At 42.9% G+C, this 26,663-nt stretch overlaps 1 protein-coding gene across 1 annotated transcript in view; it reads left to right on the top strand.

The window, feature by feature from the left end:
• The window catches only part of LOC135541639 (pleckstrin homology domain-containing family A member 6-like), a 243,192-nt gene that overhangs the window by 135,329 nt on the left and 81,200 nt on the right, over window positions 1-26,663 (top strand). Inside the window, 3 exon segments of the mRNA XM_064967954.1 lie at window positions 23,510-23,679; window positions 24,574-25,122; window positions 25,315-25,825. Coding sequence (XP_064824026.1) covers window positions 23,510-23,679; window positions 24,574-25,122; window positions 25,315-25,825 — 1,230 coding nt within the window.

Genomic DNA, 26,663 nt, shown 5'->3' with positions numbered 1-26,663 from the left:
GAGCGGTAGACTATACTGTAGTAGACGGTAGACTATACTGTAGAGCGGTAGACTATACTGTAGAGTAGGTAGACTATACTGTAGAGAGGTAGACTATACTGTAGAGTGGTAGACTATACTGTAGATACTGTGAGAGGTAGGTAGACTATACTGTAGAGCGGTAGACTATACTGTAGAGCGGTAGACTATACTGTAGAGAGGTAGACTGTACTGTAGAGTGGTAGACTATACTGTAGAGCGGTAGACTATACTGTAGAGAGGTAGACTATACTGTAGAGAGGTAGACTATACTGTAGAGAGGTAGACTATACTGTAGAGTGGTAGACTATACTGTAGAGCGGTAGACTATACTGTAGAGAGGTAGACTATACTGTAGAGCGGTAGACTATACTGTAGAGCGGTAGACTATACTGTAGAGCGGTAGACGATACTGTAGACTAGAGCGGTAGACTATACTGTTGAGAGGTAGACTATACTGTAGAGCGGTAGACTGTACTGTAGAGCGGTAGACTATACTGTAGAGAGGTAGACTATAATGTAGAGAGGTAGACTATAATGTAGTGCGGTAGACTATACTGTAGAGAGGTAGACTGTAGAGCTAGACTATACTGTAGAGGTAGACTATACTGTAGAGTAGACTATACTGTACAGAGCTATAATGTAGACTAGACTATACTGTAGAGAGGTAGACTATACTGTAGAGCGGTAGACTATACTGCGGTAGACTATACTGTAGAGCGGTAGACTATACTGTAGAGCGGTAGACTATACTGTAGAGCGGTAGACTATACTGTAGAGCGGTAGACTATACTGTACTATACTGTAGAGCGGTAGACTATACTGTAGAGAGGTAGACTATACTGTAGAGCGGTAGACTATACTATACTGTTGAGCAGAGCGGTAGACTATACTGTAGAGCGGTAGACTATACTGTAGAGCGGTAGACTATACTGTAGAGCGGTAGACTATACTGTAGAGCGGTAGACTATACTGTAGAGCGGTAGACTATACTGTAGAGAGGTAGACTATACTGTAGAGCGGTAGACTATACTGTAGAGCGGTAGACTATACTGTAGAGCGGTAGACTATACTGTAGAGCGGTAGACTATACTGTAGAGCGGTAGACTATACTGTAGAGAGGTAGACTATACTGTAGAGAGGTAGACTATACTGTAGAGCGGTAGACTGTACTGTAGAGCGGTAGACTATACTGTAGAGCGGTAGACTATACTGTTGAGCGGTAGACTATACTGTAGAGCGGTAGACTATACTGTAGTAGACTATACGGTAGACTATACTGTAGAGAGCGGTAGACTATACTGTAGAACGGTAGACTATACTGTAGTGCGGTAGACTATACTGTAGAGCGGTAGACTGTACTGTTGAGCGGTAGACTGTACTGTTGAGCGATAGACTATACTGTAGAGCGGTAGACTATACTGTAGAGCGGTAGACTATACTGTAGAGCGGTAGACTATACTGTAGAGCGGTAGACTATACTGTAGAGAGGTAGACTATAATGTAGTGCGGTAGACTATACTGTAGAGCGGTAGACTATACTGTAGAGCGGTAGACTGTACTGTAGAGCGGTAGACTATACTGTAGAGCGGTAGACTGTACTGTAGAGCGGTAGACTATACTGTAGAGAGGTAGACTATACTGTAGAGCGGTAGACTATACTGCTGAGAGGTAGACTATACTGTAGAGCGGTAGACTGTACTGTAGAGCGGTAGACTATACTGTAGAGAGGTAGACTATAATGTAGTGCGGTAGACTATACTGTAGAGCGGTAGACTGTACTGTTGAGCGGTAGACTATACTGTTGAGCGGTAGACTGTACTGTAGAACGGTATACTGTACTGTAGAGCGATAGACTGTACTGTAGAGCGGTAGACTGTACTGTAGAGCGGTAGACTGTACTGTAGAGCGGTAGACTGTACTGTAGAGCGATAGACTGTACTGTAGAGCAGTAGACTGTACTGTAGAGCGGTAGACTGTACTGTTGAGCGGTAGACTGTACTGTTGAGCGATAGACTGTACTGTAGAGCGGTAGACTGTACTGTTGAGCGGTAGACTATACTGATTATAGAGCGGTAGACTATACTGTAGAGCGGTAGACTATACTGTAGAGCGGTAGACTATACGTACTGACTGTACTGTAGAGCTAGTACTGTAGAGAGGTAGACTATACTGTAGAGCGGTAGACTATACTGTAGAAATGGTAGCGGTAGTATACTGTAGTGTAGCGCAGTAGACTGACTATACTGTTGAGCGGTAGACTATACTGTAGAGCGGTAGACTGTACTGTAGAGCGGTAGACTGTACTGTTGAGCGGTAGACTATACTGTAGGGAGGTAGACTATACTGTAGAGCGGTAGACTATACTGTAGAGCAGTAGACTGTACTGTAGAGCGGTAGACTATACTGTAGAGCGGTAGACTATACTGTAGAGCAGTAGCTAGTTGGATGTTTCACCCAGCTACATTGGCTCCTCTGTAGTACACATGGTTGTAGAAACAAATGGCAGTAGATGAATAGGCAAAATAATGAAATGTAATGTTCTTACAGTGCATTGACACAGTACTCTGGGTTCAGCTGGATGTTGTGGTGGTGCTGGTAGTGCTGGCCAGTAAAATGTTATTTGTCTCCTTCCCTCTGTGTTGTTAGCCTGCTGCCTGGTGTTGATTCTACAGGGAGACAGTGAGACAGTATGAATGAGTCATGAGGACAGAGCAGACCAGCCAGGGATTTCTAGAGAGACCTTTAGTGTTTCAGGTATTAACAGTGTGGACTATAACTGGATGCGTAGGTCTACAAAAGGCTGTCTGTTTCTGATGTTATAATACTGGAGCTTTACAAGCTATGAGAGGGATCTCAATGCTCTGTGTTAACAAGTTAACCAAGTACATGGTTTTCAATGTTGCTTTTAAGGGCTTTGTACTGTACTGTACTGTATTGTTCTGTACTGTTCTGTGTTGTACTGTAATGTTCTGTATCGTTCTGTTCTGTTCTGTATTGTACTGTACTGTACTGTTCTGTTCTGTATTGTTCTATATTGTACTGTACTGTACTGTATTGTTCTGTATTGTACTGTACTGTACTGTTCTGTATAGTTCTGTTTTGTTCTGTATTGTACTGTACTGTACTGTTCTGTTCTGTATTGTTCTATATTGTACTGTACTGTACTGTATTGTTCTGTATTGTACTGTTCTGTACTGTTCTGTATTGTACTGTACTGTACTGTACTGTACTGTACTGTACTGTTCTGTATTGTTCTATATTGTACTGTACTGTACTGTATTGTTCTGTATTGTACTGTTCTGTATTGTACTGTACTGTACTGTACTGTACTGTTCTGTATTGTTCTGTATTGTACTGTACTGTACTGTTCTGTATAGTTCTGTTTTGTTCTGTATTGTTCTATATTGTACTGTACTCTTCTGTATCGTTCTGTTCTGTTCTGTATTGTACTGTACTGTACTGTTCTGTATTGTACTGTTCTGTACTGTTCTGTATTGTACTGTACTGTACTGTATTGTACTGTAATGCTCTGTTCTGTTCTGTATTGTACTGTACTGTTCTGTACTGTACTGTTCTGTTCTGTATTGTTCTTTATTGTACTGTACTGTACTGTTCTGTTCTGTTCTGTACTGTACTGTACTGTACTGTATTGTTCTGTATTGTACTGCATTGTACTGTTCTGCATTGTATTGTACTGTACTGTATTGTACTGTACTGTACTGTTCTGTATTGTACTGTACTGTTCTGTTCTGTATTGTACTGTACTGTACTGTTCTGTTCTGCATTGTACTCTACTGTACTGTACTGTACTGTATTGTTCTGTATTGTTCTGTATTGTACTGTACTGTACTGTACTGTTCTGTTCTGTATTGTTCTATATTGTATGGTACTCTTCTGTATCGTTCTGTTCTGTTCTGTATTGTACTGTACTGCTCTGTTCTGTATTGTACTGTACTGTTCTGTATTGTACTGTTCTGCACTGTTCTGTATTGTACTATACTGTTCTGTATTGTACTGTACTGTACTGTACTGCACTGTACTGTTCTCTATTGTTCTGTATTGTACTGTTCTGTATTGTTCTGTTCTGTATTGTACTGTACTGTTCTGTACTGTACTGTACTGTTCTGTACTGTACTGTACTGTACTGTACTGTACTGCACTGTACTGTATTGTTCTCTATTGTTCTGTATTGTACTGTTCTGTATTGTTCTGTACTGTATTGTACTGTACTGTATTGTACTGTTCTGTATTGTACTGTACTGTACTGTACTGTACTGTACTGTACTGTACTGTACTGTACTGCACTGTACTGTTCTGTATTGTACTGTACTGTACTGTACTGCACTGTACTGTTCTCTATTGTTCTGTATTGTACTGTTCTGTATTGTTCTGTTCTGTATTGTACTGTACTGTATTGTACTGTTCTGTATTGTTCTGTACTGTATTGTATTGTACTGTACTGTACTGTATTGTTCTGTACTGTTCTGTATTCTTCCAGGAACGTGGCTCTCTGTATTAGCCAGGTATTTGGGATTAGATATTATACAGTACATGGGGGTTAAGATATATCACAGTGTCTAAGTAAAGGAGGATGTGCAGCCAGATATTCAGGGGTAAGTGGTGTTACATTGTAAGACAGACAGACAGTACAGGTATGTCATAGTGTTTAAGTGTTCTCAGTACTAATACCGGGTGGTGGTCTGATCTGGTCAGGCTCTCGTGAGTGGGGGCAAGGGAAGGTGTGTTTTTGGGCTGGCCACCCTCGTCTGGTCTGGTGGGGCCCCTCGGGCTGAGGAGGGGTTGGGACGGGTTGATACGGGACAGGAGGGAAGTCAAGTCTGAGCACGCTCCTGGAGTCTGCTGGGATTCCTGTACAACTTCATCTTTATGATGCCTGCTACTTCAAACCGACCAATGAGAGAGAAGCAGGGAGCGGGGGAGAGGGAGGGGAGACTCTAAAGTACATTTTAGCTTTGATTATAAGATTACCTTTCAAAGGTGAACTGCTTTGACTTGACTTTTCAGTACATAAATATTTTTTGGGGGGCATGAAGTCATGAATGCTTCATTAAATGAAAGGGTATAATCTCTAACACTTTAGATATGAGCCTAATCAAGCCTATTCAATAGCAGTATCAGATTGTTAGGTCTTTGAGGAATGATGTTTTGCTGTGAGCTCCCAACAGAGAGATTGTGTGGTGTGTGGTGTGTGGTCTTCCGGCACAGCCAGAAGAGGACTGGCCACCCCTCACAGCCTTTTTCCTCTCTTGGTTTCTTCCTAGGTTCTGGTCTTTCTAGGGAGTTTTTCCTAGCCATAGTGCTTCTACACCTGCATTGCTTGCTGTTTGGGGTTTTAGGCTGGGTTTCTGTACAGCACTTTGAGATACCAGCTGATTTAAGAAGTTCTTTACAAAAACATTGGATTTGATTTGGTGTGTGGTGTGTGGTGTGTGGTGTGTGATGTGTGGTGTGTGGCCTGTGGTGTGTGGGTGTTTGACTGGTTTACTAGCATCTTAAGATTAAGTTACAGCTATGTGTGTGTGTGTGTGTGTGTGTGTGTGTGTGTGTGTGTGTGTGTGTGTGTGTGTGTGTGTGTGTGTGTGTGTGTGTGTGTGTGTGTGTGTGTGTGTGTTTCTGACAGTGAACAGTGCCGCATATCAGGTGGCTTATGAAAGGAGATCGTTACTTCCTGCGGGCGTTTGTGCTACTTCCTGTACAGATGCTTTTGTCCACTGTGTGTCATTATTCTGTTAGACATGTTAAAAAAGTGCAGTCTGAGGTAATAGAAACAGAGATGTGGTTGGAACATGGAACAGATCACCATGCCAACACTACCCGTCTTACCCTGGGTGGTTTAAACGTGGTTCAACCCTACCTGCCCACACATAGTTCAACCTGGTGTGGTTTAGATGCGTGTGGTGTATGGTGTGTGGTGTGTTGTGTGTGGTGTGTGGTGTGTGGTCTGCGGTGTGTGGTCTGTGGTCTGTGGTGTTTGGTCTGTGGTGTGTGGTGTGTGGTCTGTGGTCTGTGATGTGAGGCCTGTAGTGTGTGGTCTGTGGTCTGTGGTAACATGTAAAAAATGTGGACTGTGTGTGTGTACATACATTAATTTGTGTGTGTACATGCGTTAATTTGTGTGTGTATGTGTACATGTGTGTGTACATGCTCTAATTTGTGTGTGTACATGCATTCATTTGTGTGTGTGTGTGTGAGTGTGAGTGTACATGCGTTAATTTGTGTGTGTGTGTGTACATGTGTTAATTTGTGTGTGTCTGTGTGTGTGTGTGTGTTCATTCGTTCATTTGTGTGTGTGTACATGCGTTAATTTGTGTGTGTGTATGTGTGTGTGTGTACATGCATTAATTTGTGTGTGTACATGCGTTAATTTGTGTGTGTGTGTGTGTATGTACATCCATTAATTTGTGTGTGTGTGTACACAACCATACGTCTACACCTTCAGAGATTGCACTAGTTATTATTAAACTCCATGGTGAGACTGAATGTCATGGTCTATACCACATTCACTCAGAGGGGTGTCACCTGAGTGGCAAATATTCCCAAATGAAATATTCTCAGAGACTTTTGGAGATGCTGCATTCCACAGTGGAAGTGCGTATGTGTCTATTTGTGTTATGAGAGAGAGAAGAAGAGGGAGAGATAGAAAGAGGAAGAGAGAGGGGCAGAAAGTGATAGAGAAAATGAACAGTCAGAGTGAGAACACTGTACAACACCAACACTGTACAACACCAACACTGTACAACACCAACACTGTACAACACCAACACTGCACAGCACCAACACTGTACAACACCAACACTGCACAACACCAACACTGCACAACACCAACATCAACACTGTACAACACCAACACTGCACAACACCAACACTACACAACACCATCACTGCACAAATCCAACACTGTACAACACCAACACCAACACTGCACAACACCAACACTGTACAACACCAACACTGCGCAACACCAACACTGTGCAACACCAACACTGCACAACACCAACACTACAACACCAACACTGCACAACACCAACACTGCACAACACCAACACTACACCAACACTACACAACACCAACACTGCACAACACCAACACTGTACAACACCAACACTGCACAACACCAACACTGCACAGCACCAACACTGTACAACACCAACACTGCACAACACCAACACTGCACAACACCAACACCAACACTGTACAACACCAACACTGCACAACACCAACACTGTACAACACCAACACTGCACAACACCAACACTGCACAACACCAACACTGCACAACACCGTACAACACCAAAACTGTACAACACCAACACTGTACAACACCAACACTGTACAACACCAACACTGTACAACACCAACACTGGACAACATTTTGTATGGACATGTTGCCTGTCCCAGACTAGCTAAGGGTTTTGGTCACATTTACATTTGAGTAATTTAGCAGACACTCTTATTCAGAGAGACTTACAGGAGTAATTTGGGTTAAGTGCCTTGCTCAAGGGCACATCGGCAGATTTTTACACCTAGTCGGCTCAGGGATTTAACCCAGCGACCTTTCCATTTCTGGACCAATCAATCAATCAATCAATGCAAGCAATGCATTGATTGCAGATGTAGATGCAATGCAGATGTAGAACACAGTGCTCTTTATGGTTAGGCTACCTGCCGACCTTGATCACAGATGGAAGACACAGATACATACACTCTGGCCATGTCCATGCAGTGAACACACACACACATGCAAGCAAGAATGCACATACACACACACATTTTGTTTTTATGAAATGTCAGGACTTTTTGGAGTGTAAAAATGTTTGACCATTAAAAATTATATTTTCCCAAAACTCTAAATCTAACCCTAATGCTAATCTTAAACCTAACCCTAACCCTAATGCTAACCTTAAACCTAACCTTACCCCAAAACCCTAATTCTAACTGTTAAGCTTAAAATATAATTTGAACAAATTCAGGACCTGAAAAAAGTAATAACCCCCAAAAAACTTTTCTAACATTTCAGGACATTCAGGTAAAATGTTAGGACTTGGGGTCCTGCTAATGTAGGAAAACACACACACACACACACACACACACACACACACACACACACACACACACACACACACACACACACACACACACACACACACACACACACACACACACACACAGAGAGAGAGAGAGAGTAGGTCCGGCCTCAGAATAGTGCTCATAGAATATTAATGAAGAGGTCTTACATAAGTATAGTGCAGCAGCAGTGTATCAGTCTGATGTCTCTCTATCTCTGCTAGAACTACCCCCTTCTGCGTGTGTATTTACCCAGACCCAGATTCATAGACGTACACAAGCAACACTCATAAAAACATCCTAAGATGGGAGCGACACTTAGAAATTAATAGGCTAGACTCAGCAAAACCCATTATTTTGTCACAGCCCTCAAATAATCACTGTCAAAGGCATATATTTGGATAAATATATAGCACTGATTACTAAATAATCATTATACAACACACCAACACAAAAACACACACACACACACACATTCTCCCGCCAGCCCAAAACAGGCAGTGACACTGCCAGTGATAAGGTATTCATTAAGATGGTGCCATTGTCATTCAGCAGGTTTAAAACTGACAAGATTATATCATGGTTTGTGACGAGCACATTCCATATTCTATGGGGTGAGAGGGGCCATTCCCAGCTCAGGACAAACTCTAGATATGCCAGATATAGATATGCAGAGTATAGATGTGGGGCACATTCATATACTGTAGATATGCAGAGGTCCAGAGGGATTTGTATTACAGCAGGACATAGATATGCAAGGCATAGAGACTGTAGGGAGAGTCCATGTTGTATAAATCTAGAGCGCTGTGCATTGTAGGGGGACGAACATAGATATTAAAAGCCTAGATACTGTAGGGAGGGCCCATGTTGTAGAGATATTGTATGTTGCAGTAATACAGAGGTGCTAAGGGATGCTTGGCTGGGGTCAATCTCTTATTTTCCCTCCCCTGATGCAGTCCCATTCTCCCTTTCCCAACAGCCTGCCCAGCCTTTGAGTGTATGTGTTTTGTAAAGTAAGTTTGTGTTCTTTTTGTCTGTCCTCTCTTCGTCTCACACTCCCTTTGTCGCCACTCCATAATAAATAATTAGGTAGGTGCTTAGATTTGTCCTATTTCACACAAGTGGGGTCACGGATCAGCTGTTCTCAGTGGCAACCCTGGACCCCCACCTTCTCTCTATTTCAATCACTCTCTTAACTAGCACCTGTTAAGAAGAGCTCTTCTACAGTACTGACTGATAGGATGAGTGTCAGGGACATGCTGGCTCAGAGCGTGACTTCCTGGACTGATTTACCACTGGAGAGGGAGGGAGGGAGAGAGATGCTTTTTGTTTGACTAGTCAGGCACACTCTGTATTGTATCTCTGCATCCGTCGCCTTGGTGCTTACACACACACCCAAGAACAAACACATGCACACAGGTTAGATCAGAAAGCAACAGAGTCTCACGAAGCTTGTGAGCAGTGCATGGAAGAACTATCGGACTTATATTTACTGACATTTACAAGAATGTTAGCGAGAGCAATGGGTAGTTGGGGAGGAGGAGGAGGGACAGCAGGGAGGTGGCATGGTATAGAGAATACAGAAGATGAGACGAGAGGAGAGGAGAGAGGGAGGACAAGGTTGGAAAGAGAATAGAAGAGGTTTAAAAGGGATGGAAGAAAATGAAAAGGGGAGGGAGGAGAGGAGAGAAGAGGATGGAGGAAAGGAGAGGGGGGCACGTTTCCCTGTTTTAGCGGTTAAGGCACATCTTTCTGTTCCCTGTTCGGCGTTCCCATCGCCTCCTGTTAGAATCCTTGTTCAATGGAGTGAGCTGGGAGTATTCCATGAACCTCAGTTACACCTCAGTGTCTATTACACTGTAATCCCAACAGTATATACCCCTCTCCTCCCTCTCGCTGTCCTCATCACTCATCACTCAACTCTCCCACACCCCTCCCCTCTCTTCCCTCCCTCATCTCTCATCTCTCTCCCCCCTCCATGCAGTGCCCAGGGACAGAATATAATCATACACCTTTAATCCAGACCCATGTTACCAATGACCTGCATCCCTGGCCTTATTACTGCTAGAATAACAGAGAGAGGGGAGAGAGATATGGTGAAAATAGATATGTGTTTAGAGGGGGAGAGATAGGGAGAGAGAGATGGTGAAAAGAGATATGTGTATAGAGGGTGGAGAGAGATGGTGAAAAGAGAGATGGTGAGAGAGAGGGAGAGATGATGGTGGAGAAGGGGAGAATGGTGAGATATGTGTAGAGGGTGGAGAGAGAGGGGAGAGAGATGGTGAGATATAGAGGGTGAGAGAGATGGTGAAAATAGATATGTGTTTAGAGGGGGAGAGATAGGGAGAGAGAGATGGTGAAAAGAGATATGTGTATAGAGGGTGGAGAGAGAGGGGAGAGAGAGATGGTGAAAAGAGATATGTGTATAGAGGGTGGAGAGAGAGGGGGAGAGAGATGGTGAAAAGAGATATGTGAGAGATGGTGAAAAGAGATATGTAGAGGGTGGAGAGAGAGAGAGATGGTGAAAAGAGATATGTGTATAGAGGGTGGAGAGAGAGGGAGAGAGATGGTGAAAAGAGATATGTGTTTAGAGGGGGAGAGATAGGGGGAGAGAGAGATGGTGAAAAGAGATATGTGTATAGAGGGGGAGAGATAGGGAGAGAGAGATGGTGAAAAGAGATATGTGTATAGAGGGTGGAGAGAGAGGGGAGAGAGAGATGGTGAAAAGAGATATGTGTATAGAGGGTGGAGAGAGGGGAGAGAGAGATGTGAAAAGAGATATGTGTATGAGATATGTGTTTAGAGGGGAGAGATAGGGAGAGAGAGATGTGTATAGAGATGGTGGAGATATGTGTATAGAGGGGGAGAGAGAGGGGGAGAGAGATGGTGAAAAGAGATATGTGTATAGAGGGTGGAGAGAGAGGGGAGAGAGAGATGGTGAAAATAGATATGTGTTTAGAGGGGGAGAGATAGGGGGGAGAGATGGTGAAAATAGATATGTGTTTGAAAGATGGTGAAAAGAGATATGTGTAGAGGGTGGAGAGAGAGGGGAGAGAGAGATGGTGAAAAGAGATATGTGTATAGAGGGTGGAGAGAGAGGGGGAGAGAGATGGTGAAAAGAGATATGTGTATAGAGGGGGAGAGAGAGGGGGGAGAGAGATGGTGAAAATAGATATGTGGGAAAGAGATGTGGGAGAGAGAGGGGAGAGAGATGGTGTATAGAAGAGATAGGGGGAGAGAGATGGTGAAAAGAGATATGTGGAGAGAGGGGGAGAGAGATGGTGAAAAGAGATATGTGGAGAGAGATGGTGAAAGAGATATAGAGGGGGAGAGATAGGGAGAGAGGCTGGTGAAAAGAGATATGTGTATAGATGGTGAAAAGAGATATGTGTAGGGGGAGAGAGAGAGGATATGTGTATAGAGGGGGAGAGATAGGGAGAGAGAGATGGTGAAAAGAGGGAGAGAGAGATGGTGAAAAGAGATATGTGTATAGAGGGGGGAGAGAGAGATGAGGCTATAAAGTAGGTAGAGAGGGCAGAGGGAGAGAACATTTTGAGAAAGTGATCTCTGCCTTGATTACTGTCCATACATTTACAGCATTATCTGTGTATTAAATTCATAAAACTGTAAAAAAAAGTTTATACACACCTACTCATTGAAGGGTTTTTCTTTATTTTTTACTATTTTCTACATTGTAGAACAACAATGAAGACTTCTAAACTATGAAATAACACATATGGAATCATATAGTAACCAAAAAAGTGTTCAAATCAAAATATATATACAAATCAAAATATATTTTGTGCAAAAAGTTTGCACACTTGGTATTTATTCTCTCAATCAACTTCATTAGCAATGCTTTTACAACAGGCTTTAAGGAGTTCCCACATATGATGAGCACGTGTCGACTGCTTTTCCTTCAGTCTGCAGTCCAACTCATCCCAAACCATCTCAATTGGGTTGAGGTCAGTTGATTGTGGAGGCCAGGTGATCTGAAGCAGCACTCCATTACTCTCCTTCTTGGTCAAATAGCCCTTACACAGCCTGGAGGTGTGTTTTGGGTCACAGTCCTGTTGAAAAACAAATGATAGTGCCACTAAGTGAAAACCAGATGGGATGACGTGCAGATTGCTGTGGTAGCCATGCTGGTTAAGTGTGCCTTGAATTCTAAATAAATCATCAACACTGTCACCACCACACCATCACACCTCCTCCTCCATGCTTCACGGTGGGAACCACACATGCAGAGATAATCCATTCACCTACTCTGCATCTCACAAAGACACAGAGGTTGGAACCAAAAATGTCCAAATTTGACTCATCAGAGCAAAGGACAAATTTCCACCAGTCTAATGTCCATTGCTCATGTTTCTTGTCTCAAGCAAGTCTCTTCTTCTTATGGGTGTCCTTTAGTAGTGGTTTCTTTGCATCAATTTGACCATGAAGGCCTGATTCCTCTGTGAAGCCTCTGTGAAGGATTTATTTGGGCTGTAATTTTCTGAGGCTGGTAACTCTAATGAACGTATCCTCTGCAGCAGAGGTAACTCTGGGTCTTCCTTTCCTGTGGCAGTCCTCATGAGAGCCAGTTTCATCATAGCGCTTGATGGTTTTTGCGACTGCACTTGAAGAAACATCAGTTCTTGAAATGTGAATGTTTTAAAGTAATGATGAACTGTTGTTTCTCTTTGCTTACTTGAGCTGTTCTTGCCATAGTATGGACTTGGTCTTTAACCAAATAGAGCTATCTTCTGTATACCAACATCATCTTGTCACAACTAAACTGATTGTCTCAAACACATTAAGAAGGAAATAAAATCCACAAATTAACTTATAACAAGGTACACCTGTTAATTGAAGTTCATTCCAGGTGACTACCTCATAAAGCTGGTTGAGAGAATTCCAAGAGTGTGCAAAGCTGTCATCAAGACAAAGGGTGGCTACTTTGAAGAATGTCAAATATAAAATATATTTTGATTTGTTTAACACTTTTTTGGTTACTACATGATTCCATATGTGTTATTTCGTCGTTTTGATGTCGTCACTATTATTTTGCAATGTAGAAAATAGTAAAAATAAAGACAAACCCTTAAATGAGTAGGTGTGTCCACACTTGACTGGTACTGTATTTTTTTTCAAACCATTTCTGCGGGGGGCTCCAGAAAAAAATATCCCTCCAAGAATGAAATGTAGCCCCGTTCTTGCTGGACCATGTCATATGCATACAGTATAACCTACTGGTGCTGATGCTGTTACTATGGTGTTGCCATGGCTTGCATCAGCATCCTCTCTTAAGGAGGAGGTATACCAGCACCCTCCACCGTAGCAGGAAATTACATTTATGGCATAATAGGCACATGACCTCAGCATCTCTCTCTCTCTCTTTGTCTCTCTCTCTCTCTCTCTCTCTCTCTCTCTGTCTCTCTCTCTCTCTCTTTCTCTCTCTATGTCCCTCTCTCTCTCAGTCTCTCTCTCTCTCTTTCTCTCTCTGTGTGTCTCTCTCTCTCTCTCTCTCTCTCTCTCTGAGGAGGAGGATGGTAGGATTATGTTGAAGAATGGGGGAGGTAGGAAGAGTTCGATATCAAGAGACGATAAGGCTCCAGACATAGACACACCCACGCTCACATGCACTCACAACACACACACTCTGTCGACCTCTTCTCAGGCATGGATGACTGTTTTCTAGGTCCAGGATATAATTTAACAGCCAAGGATAAGTATAGAGCTTCACAAATAACAACCTGACAGAAACACTCTCATCACACACAAACACACTCGCACACACACATATGCGCAGGCATGTACACACGCACACATGTATACACGCACACACACATTGAGGAGAGAGGATGAGAAGAAGGAGAGAAGAAGGATAAGGGAGGATGGCTTGGAGATAGGCATTGGTCATAATGGTCATTCAGTCCAGCTTCAGTGATTCATCAGATCCTTGGCCTCAGTGATTCACCAGATCCTTGAACTCAGTGATTCACCAGATTCTTGGCCTCAGTGGTTCACCAGGTTCTTGGCCTCAGTGATTCACCAGATCCTTGGCCTCAGTGATTCACCAGATCCTTGGCCTCAGTGGTTCACCAGGTTCTTGGCCTCAGTGATTCACCAGATCCTTGGCCTCAGTGATTCACCAGATCCTTGGCCTCAGTGATTCACCAGATCCTTGGCCTCAGTGATTCACCAGATCCTTGGCCTCAGTGATTCACCAGATCCTTGGCCTCAGTGATTCACCAGATCCTTGGCCTCAGTGATTCACTAGATCCTTGGCCTCAGTGATTCACCAGATCCTTGGCCTCAGTGATTCACCAGATCCTTGGCCTCAGTGATTCACCAGGCCTGGAAAAGACTCTGCTCTTTACCAAGCATGACTCACAGCTGGATATTGATTTAAATAATTTGACCTTTTTTTGCACAAATATTACATTTGATTACTTTGACAATCATGCCTAATACACTATCTAATTGACGTGCAACTGTTTCTATAATGAGTCACAACAACATAGGAGGGAGTGTTTTTCTCCTGATCACTGACTCTCCTGAGTCCTGCCCCAAATGTGCATGGGTGTGTAGGGGATCCTGGGAAACACACACACACACACACACACACACACGCACACACACACACACACACACACACACACACACACACACACACACACACACACACACACACACACACACACACACACACACACACACACACACACACACACACACACACACACACACGGCTCGCTGTGTTAGTGTGTGCAGGACCGGTTTGACCACTACACCGGGGGTGTGTGTGAGTTGTGGAACAGTTTGAGATCACACACCTGTACTTATGGTTGTTTTAGTCTTGGTGAGGCCGTTGACACGATGTGACGAATGACAAGACTTGCCAGGTCGTTCCTTTGAAATTATTTTTCTAGAGCGACCAGCTTTTCTTCTTGTTGCTGTTTTGACCTTGACAATGTACCATTCAGACAATTTCTATTGATAAACGAGATCTGAAACAGTCAGTCAACATGTCAAGCTTTACGAGTAGGACTATAATAGTAATTATTATATGTTATTATATTGTGCATTATCTTGTTACATCACAAGTCAACAGAGATAAATAAGACAAATATGTTCAGCTACTGAGCTAAAAGGACAAAGGTGCGCGGAAACACTGATCTGATGTGTCCTAAACGGGGTGCAGGTAAATTGAGCCATAAAATGGTTTGTTTCTATGTACCTAGTTCAAAACATGTAATTTTGTAGGCATAGTACCCATTCTGTCAGTTACATATAGACCTTGGACCTCAAACTCCTCAACCAGAAACCCCTAAGTACTTGGTATATATGTGAGGAATACTGCCTCAGGTACTGGCTGGCCGTTGTCACAGAGAGACATAGGGAGGAAGGGAGTGCCTTATCTCGTGTAGCCATACCTCAAAATGACATTGTTGGCAGGCCTCATTTGGAGTTCTGGAGAATTTTGTATTAGCCTAAATGGCTACAATGTTCTGCCTCCAGTGAGTACATTTTTGGGGGGATGTTACGTTTGAAGAACCCCTCCCACATGCCCGTAGAAAGGATGTAATGTTCGTCACTGTTTTCAGATCGGGTAGGATATGCTGGTTTGTAACATTGCAGAAAATGGAAAAAAACCTGCAAGAAAAATTGCCTAACGAGGTTCCAGAGTAGCTAGTGTTACATCTTAATCAGTAGAAGATAGAAACATAAAGCATTGATTTGCTCAATCATGCAAATGTTGACTTTAAGGTAATTAGTCTTCTTAGTGAAAGCTCTCCAGAAACCTTCTGCCTCTGTCAACTTGCACGGTTCAGGGAGTAGGGAGAACACGGTCAACAGCGCTCAACAACGGTCGAGAACAGTCAACGACGGTAGAGAACGGTCAACAAGAAAATTCCAAACGCAATACAAAGATCTCTTGTATGAACGGTCAACAACGGTCAACATCAAAATTCCAAACGCAATACAGAGATCTATTGTATGAACGTGGCAAAGAGATTAAGTTTGAGACAGAAATATTGAGCAGTAGCAGCAGTGAACTAGGGTTTGACAGAGCTACAGCAGGCCTATAGATTCAGTATACAGTACAGTGTCTGGCAAACTACCTTCCATGTTGGCATCGAACACAACAACAATATTCTAATCTACATCCTAACTAGAATGTAGCCAAACTGTCTTGGAACTCTGGGTGCCAGCATGGCATACATTCCTATACTCAATCTCCAACCAAGTTGGCCAAGTTGTCTCTGAGGCCAGTGTGTGTGTGTGAACATATTTTTCAGCCCTTTGTCCTTCTGTCAGCACATTAATAGTCTGCCTAAGAAAAGAGCAACTCCACAGCAGCCGGAAGGTCTGGGACTAGGGAGGGTTGAGACACACATCACAACAACACTATAATTAAAACAGCTATTAGAGCCCAGAGAACAGCAACACTATTCTAGGCCCAAGACACAGAACACTACTGGCTGTTATAGCTTGACAGGTTTCAAAGCAATATGATGCTGTGTCTAGGATAGGATCCTTACCCTTACCTCTGTCTATGATATGATCCTTACCCTTACTTCTGTCTAGGATAGGATCCTTACCCTTACTTCTGTCTAGGATATGATCCTTACCCTTACTTCTGTCTAGGATAGGATCCTTACCCTTACCTCTGTCTAGGATAGGATCCTTACCCTTACTTCTGTCTAGGAAAGGATCCTTACCCTTACTTCTGTCTATGATATGATCCTTACCCTTACTTCTGTCTATGATATGATCCTTACCCTTACTTCTGTCTAGGATAGGATCCTTACCCTTACTTCTGTCTAGGATAGGATCCTTACCCTTACCTCTATCTATGATATGATCCTTACCCTTACTTCTGTCTAGGAAAGGATCCTTACACTTACTTCTGTCTATGATATGATCCTTACCCTTACCTCTGTCTATGATATGATCCTTACCCTTACCTCTGTCTATGATATGATCCTTACCCTTACTTCTGTCTAGGATAGGATCCTTACCCTTACCTCTGTCTAGGATAGGATCCTTACCCTTTCTTCTGTCTAGGATATGATCCTTACCCTTACTTCTGTCTAGGATAGGATCCTTACCCTTACCTCTGTCTAGGATAGGATCCTTACCCTTACTTCTGTCTAGGATCCTTACACTTACCTCTGTCTATGATATGATCCTTACCCTTACTTCTGTCTAGGAAAGGATCCTTACCCTTACTTCTGTCTATGATATGATCCTTACCCTTACTTCTGTCTAGGATATGATCCTTACCCTTACTTCTGTCTAGGAAAGGATCCTTACCCTTACTTCTGTCTAGGATCCTTACACTTACCTCTGTCTATGATATGATCCTTACCCTTACTTCTGTCTAGGAAAGGATCCTTACCGGTACCTCTGTCTATGATAGGATCCTTACCCATACTTCTGTCTAGGATAGGATCCTTAGCCTTACGTCTGTCTAGGATCCTTACACATACCTCTGTCTAGGATAGGATCCTTACCCGTACTTCGGTCTAGGATCCTTACTCTTACTTTGTCTAGGATATGATCCTTACCCTTACCTCTGTCTATGATATGATCCTTACCCTTACCTCTGTCTAGGATAGGATCCTTACCCTTACTTCTGTCTAGGATATGATCCTTACCATTTCTTCTGTCTATGATATGATCCTTACCCTTACCCCTGTCTAAGATATGATCCTTACCCTTACCTATGTCTTAGATATGATCCTTACCCTTACTTCTGTCTATGATATGATCCGTACCCTTACTTCTGTCTATGATATGATCCTTACCCTTACTTCTGTCAAGGATATGATCCTTAGCCTTACTTCTGTCAAGGATATGATCCTTACCTTTACCTCTGTCTATGATATGATCCTTACCCTTACTTCTGTCAATGGTATGATCCTTACCCTTACTGTCTAAGATATGATCCTTAACCTTACTTTTGTCTATGATATGATCCTTACCCTTCCTTCTGTCTAGGATATGATCCTTACCTTTACCTCTGTCTATGATATGATCCTTACCCTTACTTCTGTCTATGATATGATCCTTACCCTTACTTCTGTCTATGATATGATCCTTACCCTTACTTATGTCAATGATATTATCCTAACCCTTACTTCTGTCAAGGATAGGATCCTTACCCTTACCTCTGTCTAGGATATGATCCTTACCCTTACTTCTGTCTAGGATATGATCCTTACCTTTACCTCTGTCTATGATATGATCCTTATCCTTACTTCTGTCTAGGATATGATCCTTACCCTTACCTCTGTCTATGATATGATCCTTACCCTTACCTCTGTCTATGATATGATCCTTACCCTTACTCTGTCTATGATATGATCCTTACCCTTACTTCTGTCTATGATATGATCCTTACCCTTACTTCTGTCAATGATATGATCCTTAGCCTTACTTCTGTCAAGGATATGATCCTTACCTTTACCTCTGTCTATGATATGATCCTTACCCTTACTTCTGTCTATGATATGATCCTTAACCTTACTTTTGTCTATGATATGATCGTTACCCTTCCTTCTGTCTAGGATATGATCCTTACCTTTACCTCTGTCTATGATATGATCCTTACCCTTACTTCTGTCTATGATATGATCCTTACCCTTACTTATGTCAATGATATTATCCTAACCCTTACTTCTGTCAAGGATCGGATCCTTACCCTTACCTCTGTCTATGATATGATCCTTACCCTTACCTCTGTCTAGGATATGATCCTTACCTTTACCTCTGTCTATGATATGATCCTTACCCTTACTTCTGTCTATGATATGATCCTTACCCTTACTTATGTCAATGATATTATCCTAACCCTTACTTCTGTCAAGGATCGGATCCTTACCTTTACCTCTGTCTATGATATGATCCTTATCCTTACTTCTGTCTAGGATATGATCCTTACCCTTACCTCTGTCTATGATATGGTCCTTACCCTTACCTCTGTCTATGATATGATCCTTACCCTTACTTCTGTCTAGGATATGATCCTTACCCTTACTTCTGTCTAGGATATGATCCTTACCCTTACCTCTGTCTATGATATGATCCTTACCCTTACTTGTGTCTATGATATGATCCTTACCCTTACTTGTGTCTATTACATGATCCTTACCCTTACTTCTGTCTAGGATATGATCCTTACCCTTACTTCTGTCAAGGATAGGATCCTAACCCTTACTTCTGTCTAGAATATGATCCTTACCCTTACTTCTGCCTAGAATATGATCCTTACCCTTACCTCTGTCTATGATATGATCCTTACTCTTACTTTTTTCTATTATATGATCCTTACCCTTACTTCTGTCTAGGATTTGATCCATACCCTTACTTCTGTCTAGGATATGATCCTTACCCTTACTTCTGTCTATGATATGATCCTTAACTTTACCTCTCTCTATGATATGATCCTTACCCTTACTTCTGTCTAGGATATGATCCTTACCCTTGCTTCTGTCTAGGATATGATCCTTACCCTTACCTCTGTCTAGGATATGATCCTTACTCTTACTTTTGTCTATTATATGATCCTTACCCTTACTTCTGTCTAGGATATGATCCTTACCCTTACTTCTGTCGATGATATGATCCTTACCCTTACCTCTGTCTATGATATGATCCTTACCCTTACTTCTGTCTAGGATATGATCCTTACCCTTACTTCTGTCTAGGATATGATCCTTACCCTTACTTCTGTCTAGGATATGATCCTTACCATTACTTATGTCCATGATATGATCCTTACCCTTACTTCTGTCTAGGATATGATCCTTACCCTTACTTCTATCTAGGATATGATCCTTACCCTTACCTCTGTCTAGGATATGATCCTTACTCTTACTTTTGTCTATTATATGATCCTTACCCTTACTTCTGTCTAGGATATGATCCTTACCCTTACTTCTGTCTATGATATGATCCTTAACCTTACCTCTGTCTATGATATGATCCTTACCCTTACCTCTCTCTATGATATGATCCTTACTCTTACATTTGTCTATTATATGATCCTCACCCTTACTTCTGTCTAGGATATGATCCTTACCCTTACTTATGTCAATGATATGATCCTTACCCTTACTTCTGTCAATGATATGGTCCTTACCCTTACTTCTGTCTATGATAAGATCCTTACCCTTACTTCTGTCTATGATATGATCCTTACCCTTACTTCTGTCTAGGATATGATCCTTACCCTTACTTCTGTCTATGATATGATCCTTACCCTTACCTCTGTCTATGATATGATCCTTACTCTTACATTTGTCTATTATATGATCCTTACCCTTACTTCTGTCTAGGATATGATCCTTACCCTTACTTCTGTCTAGTATATGATCCTTACCTTTACCTCTGTCTATGATATGATCCTTATCCTTACTTCTGTCTAGGATATGATCCTTACCCTTACTTCTGTTAAGGATAGGATCCTTACCCTTACTTCTGTCTATGATATGATCCTTACCCTTACTTCTGTCTAGGATATGATCCTTACCCTTACTTCTGTCTATGATATGATCCTTACCCTTACTTCTGTCTAGGATATGATCCTTACCCTTACCTCTGTCTATGATATGATCCTTACCCTTACTTGTGTCTATGATATGATCCTTACCCTTACTTGTGTCTATTACATGATCCTTACCCTTACTTCTGTCTAGGATATGATCCTTACCCTTACTTCTGTCAAGGATAGGATCCTAACAATACTTCTGTCTAGAATATGATCCTTACCCTTACTTCTGCCTAGAATATGATCCTTACCCTTACCTCTGTCTATGATATGATCCTTACTCTTACTTTTTTTTATTATATGATCCTTACCCTTACTTCTGTCTAGGATTTGATCCATACCCTTACTTCTGTCTAGGATATGATCCTTACCCTTACTTCTGCCTAGGATATGATCCTTACCCTTACCTCTGTCTAGGATATGATCCTTACTCTTACTTTTGTCTATTATATGATCCTTACCCTTACTTCTGTCTAGTATATGATCCTTAACTTTACCTCTCTCTATGATATGATCCTTACCCTTACTTCTGTCTAGGATATGATCCTTACCCTTACTTCTGTCTATGATATGATCCTTACCCTTACTTCTGTCTAGGATATGATCCTTACCCTTACCTCTGTCTATGATATGATCCTTACCCTTACTTGTGTCTATGATATGATCCTTTCCCTTACTTGTGTCTATTACATGATCCTTACCCTTACTTCTGTCTAGGATATGATCCTTACCCTTACTTCTGTTAAGGATAGGATCCTAACAATACTTCTGTCTAGAATATGATCCTTACCCTTACTTCTGCCTAGAATATGATCCTTACCCTTACCTCTGTCTATGATATGATCCTTACTCTTACTTTTTTCTATTATATGATCCATACCCTTACTTCTGTCTAGGATATGATCCTTACCCTTACTTCTGTCTAGGATATGATCCTTACCCTTACCTCTGTCTAGGATATGATCCTTACTCTTACTTTTGTCTATTATATGATCCTTACCCTTACTTCTGTCTAGGATATGATCCTTAACTTTACCTCTCTCTATGATATGATCCTTACCCTTACTTGTGTCTAGGATATGATCCTTACCCTTACTTGTGTCTATTACATGATCCTTACCCTTACCTCTGTCTAGAATATGATCCTTACCCTTACCTTTCTCTCTAGGATCCTCACCCTTACACTTACCGCTGTCTAGAATATGATCCTCACCCTTACCTCTGTCTAGAATATGATCCTTACCCTTACCTCTGTCTATAATATGATCCTTACCCTTACCTCTGTCTAGAATATGATCCTTACACTTACCTCTGTCTAGAATATGATCCTTACCCTTACCTTTCTCTCTAGGACCCTCACCCTTACCCTTACCTCTGTCTAGAATATGATCCTTACCCGTACCTCTGTCTAGAATATGATCCTTACCCTTACCTCTGTCTAGAATATGATCCTTACCCTTACCTTTCTCTCTAGGACCCTCACCCTTACCCTTACCTCTGTCTAGAATATGATCCTTACCCTTACCTCTGTCTAGAATATGATCCTTACACTTACCTCTGTCTAGAATATGATCCTTACCCTTACCTTTCTCTCTAGGACCCTCACCCTTACCCTTACCTCTGTCTAGAATATGATCCTTACCCTTACCTATGTCTAGAATATGATCCTTACCCTTACCTCTGTCTAGAATATGATCCTTACCCTTACCTTTCTCTCTAGGACCCTCACCCTTACCCTTACCTCTGTCTAGAATATGATCCTTACCCTTACCTCTGTCTAGAATATGATCCTTACCTTTCTCTCTAGGACCCTCACCCTTACCCCTTTCCCACCCTAACCCTCTCTGTACCCCTCCAATTACAGTGCTCTGACCTCTGAACTTTCACCTTTATAACCTCGGACCCTCACCAATTTCTTCTCTCCTTCCTCACTCCCCAAACTGCGACGACCCCCGGGCATAGCTGTCTTCCATTGTGCCTGTGTAGAGTTACCCAGATGATCTTGTTCCATGTAGGTAGTTTTCACCCTTTCTCTTCTCCTTCTCCCAACTGCATGGTTCCTCTGCTCACTGCATGGTGTTGGTCACTTACTGTTAAAGAGTGAGATGCTGGATTCACCTGGTTGGTTTTACTGTCAAGAGTCTGTGGATCTGGACAATGTTTTTATACTACATATTATTGGGCTTTGACATTGCAGGCAACATTGCAGACAAGACACAATTGATCTGATCTACAAATCACCTTTCATTATAAACAACTAGCTATTATTTTTTGTAGATCAGTCAGTCACCATTTATCCACAATGCATCACAGATTTGATAACTGCAGTGCCATCTAAAGGCTGGATACTCACAACTAACCGGGACTGTTTTCTGAGTAATCTAAACTGACTGTGGTTTGAATATTGTGACTATTCACCAATACATCAGTCAATTAAGCATTTTGTGCAGTATTTGCTGATATTAGCAATGTAAATACAACTATTTTATCTTACTTCACTATATTAGTCAAGCTGTGTACTAGTCAAGCTGTGTACTAGTCAAGCTGTATACTAGTCATGATGCGTATTAGTCAAGCTGTATACTAGCCAAGCTGTCTATTAGTCAAGCTGTCTATTAGTCAAGCTGTGTATTAGTCAAGCTGTGTACTAGTCAAGCTGTGTATTAGTCAAGCTGTCTATTAGTCAAGCTGTATTTGTTGATCATTGACAATTATTCAATGCAACATTAAAATACATGCATGTGTTTGAGACCTGTGTATGTTTTTTTGCATCACAGCACAGTATGTGATGATGATGATGTTTCATATTGAGGAAGGCTCTGGCTAACACTGTGTCTCCTCTCTGTCTGTCTATTACAGGTTTGGTACGAGGAAGAGGAGGAAGGTGAGATTAAGGGCCACATTGTGTTCTGTATACAGGCTGAACACGCAGGAACACGCACATACTACTTCAGCGCTGAGACTGCTGAGGAACAGGAGGAGTGGGTCGACTCCATGAACGAGGCAGTTCACATACTCCCTTCATGGAGGTACGCACACATAGTGTACAAGCACACACGCACGCACACACACACACACATAAGCAAGCACGCACGCACGCACTCACATACACACAAAAACACACACACGCACGCACACACACACACACGTAAGCAAGCACGCACGCACGCACTCACATACACACACACAAAAACACACACACGCACGCACACACACACACACACAAAAACACAAACACGCACGCACGCACACACACACGCACGCACGCACACACGCACGTAAGCAAGCATGCACACACACACATAAGCATGCACACAGGCACGCAAACACACACATGTAAACAAGCATCCAAGCACACACGTAAGCACGCACACGCATGCACATACTCATACACCCGTAAGCAAGCATGCGCACGCACACACACAAGCACACACACACACACACACACACACACACACACACACACACACACACACACACACACACACACACACACACACACACACACACACACACACACACACACACACACACACACACACACACACAAGCATGCACACACACACACATATAAGCATACACACACACATATAAGCACGCACGCGCACTCACACGTAAGCACGCACTCATGCAAGCACACACACACACACAAGCACGCACACACACACACACACACACAAGCACGCACACACACACACACACAACCACTTAATGTATTGTAAGATCTGTTGAAAAATTTATTTTCATGTTAAAATAAAAATATTATGATGTATATTACTGGCTTAATTCTTGCTGGAACCCAGAGTAGCTGCTGCCTTGGCATCTACCATTGGGGATCCATATTAAAATACAAATACACGTTCAAATACACACATACAAACGTACAAATACACACACACGCTAACTCTCTCCCTTCCCCACAGGACCACCAACTCAGAGGCCACCACACCCACAGCGGAACTCCATGGTAACACCTTGGTAACCAAAGGACCTGAACCACACACCCAAACACACACATACATCGAGGACAACAGCCAGACGACGGACTTCCAAGACCCAGAGCCCGGACCACGAAAACCCGCCCATCACAAGGTCAACGGGGTCGATGCCATGGAAACGCCCCTTCCCTCCACCAGCAACTCAGAGCAGGAGGGGAGGATGGAGGGAGAGAGGACAGGAGGGCCTGGTCCTGGGGGTGCACACCATCCTCATCACCAACCCAATGGGTTTGGCCCCTACGGTCCCATAAACGGACCCCCCCAGGGTAATGGGCGGCCGCTCCAGGGACCTCCAGAGGGAGGGATGACAGAGGGGAGGGAGGTGAGGGAGCAGCCTGAGAATGTGGTGCTGAGGCGGGGCTTTGTGCCACGGACGAACCCTGAGAGACAGGCCCAGAGGAAGAGCTCCATGACTCAGCTACAGCAGTGGGTCAACCAGCGCAGAGTCATGGCTGTACAGGAGGACATGAACAGGTGAGCGAGAGAAAGAGGGAGTGAAAGAGAGGGATGGGAGCGAGAGGATAGAGAGAGAAAAAGAGAGCAGGAGAGAGAGCGAGAGAGAGGAGGGGATGGGAGAGAGGATGAGTAAGAGAGCTGTTTTTGTGTGTCTACAACCACATGTCTCCCTTCAACCATCTTTCTGTCTCTCTCTTTATCTTCCCCCAGTACCTCCTGTTACTACGCAGTGAACCGGGGTGTTCCAGCTGACTACTACAGCGTCTACGGTAGCGTGGTGGGTGGTCCGGGCTACGTGGAGCAGTACCCCCTCTATCCCTTGGGCGTACGCCCTGACAGCATCTGCTCTGTGTCAGCCGTGGGCTACGACCGCCTGGGCCCCCCTCGCTGGACCAACGAGGACAAGAGATGCTCACTACGGGACGGACCCCCGCCCCCTCGAGACCCATACGGTCCCCCACCCGGCCCTGCCTATTACAACCAGATGGATGTAGCCCAGACCTCCATGAGGCATCTCTCCATTCAGCCCAGGTCTAGGTCTGTCCCCAGGTCCCCCTCCTCATCCTCGGGTGGTCCCTGCTCCCCCGGCCCTCATAGCTTTGCCTCGCCCATCCGCTCACCCTCGGCCCGGTTTGACAGAGGACCAAGCAGGCTACAGGAGGATGTGATCTACGCTGACCCCTCTGTGTACGGACTGAGGAGATCACTGAGCTCACCCAAGGTGAGAGGGGGGAGAGGGTGTGTGTGTGTGTGTGTGTGTGCGCGCGCTGTGTCAGGGTATGTTTGTTATGCCTGATGATCATTTTTGGGGAAAAAGACCAGATGGTAGATGTGTTACAATTTTCTACAATCTCTTTGGCACAAATTTCCGATCCTTGAGGTCATTTTTCAAAACAAGACACAAAACTCAAAACGGTCATCACTTGTAACACAGTCTGTTCAATGGTCCAGACATTGCATTGTGCATTCATATCTTTAAAGAAACCTTGCACATGCAGTATAATTTTTTCAAATATCTTGTTTATCATGAAATACCATAGGAACATTCATTTAGATCACCCACACACAAGATACTGATAGTTTCACTGTGTAGTTGTTTGTACAATCATTAAATATTCTAGTACCAAATATGTGATGTTTCATTATGGTACTACACATAAATACATCACTGTAAAATGACTAGTAGAGAGAATACAACAGACACAGTGGAATCATTTAACAAAATCTTAAATATATTGATAAAATACAATACAATCACAACATAGGTTTCTTTGAATCAAAGCAAAAATAATTAGCTACAAAAAAGAAAAAACTACAGTAAAACGTCAGCTGCAGTGTTCCTCGCCTGGCTTACTGTAAAAAGCAAAACAAAGGATTAATTACTGTACTTCTATATTTCCATCAACCCTGTCTTGTGGATTTGGCCACAGGTTCTCATCCACATCACAATGGATGTTTTCATTGGCCAAACATCTTGGGAAGAATCTTCGGGCAGGGTGAATCCAGGCCTGACACTGGTCTGCCCTGATATAATTGCATACATCATCCATGGCCTGGAG

This window comes from Oncorhynchus masou, chromosome 6 (genome assembly GCF_036934945.1).
Source record: "Oncorhynchus masou masou isolate Uvic2021 chromosome 6, UVic_Omas_1.1, whole genome shotgun sequence".
Classification (NCBI taxonomy): domain Eukaryota; kingdom Metazoa; phylum Chordata; class Actinopteri; order Salmoniformes; family Salmonidae; genus Oncorhynchus; species Oncorhynchus masou.
The sequence above is the reverse complement of the archived record's forward strand: the minus strand, read 5'-3'. Positions and strand labels throughout refer to the sequence as shown.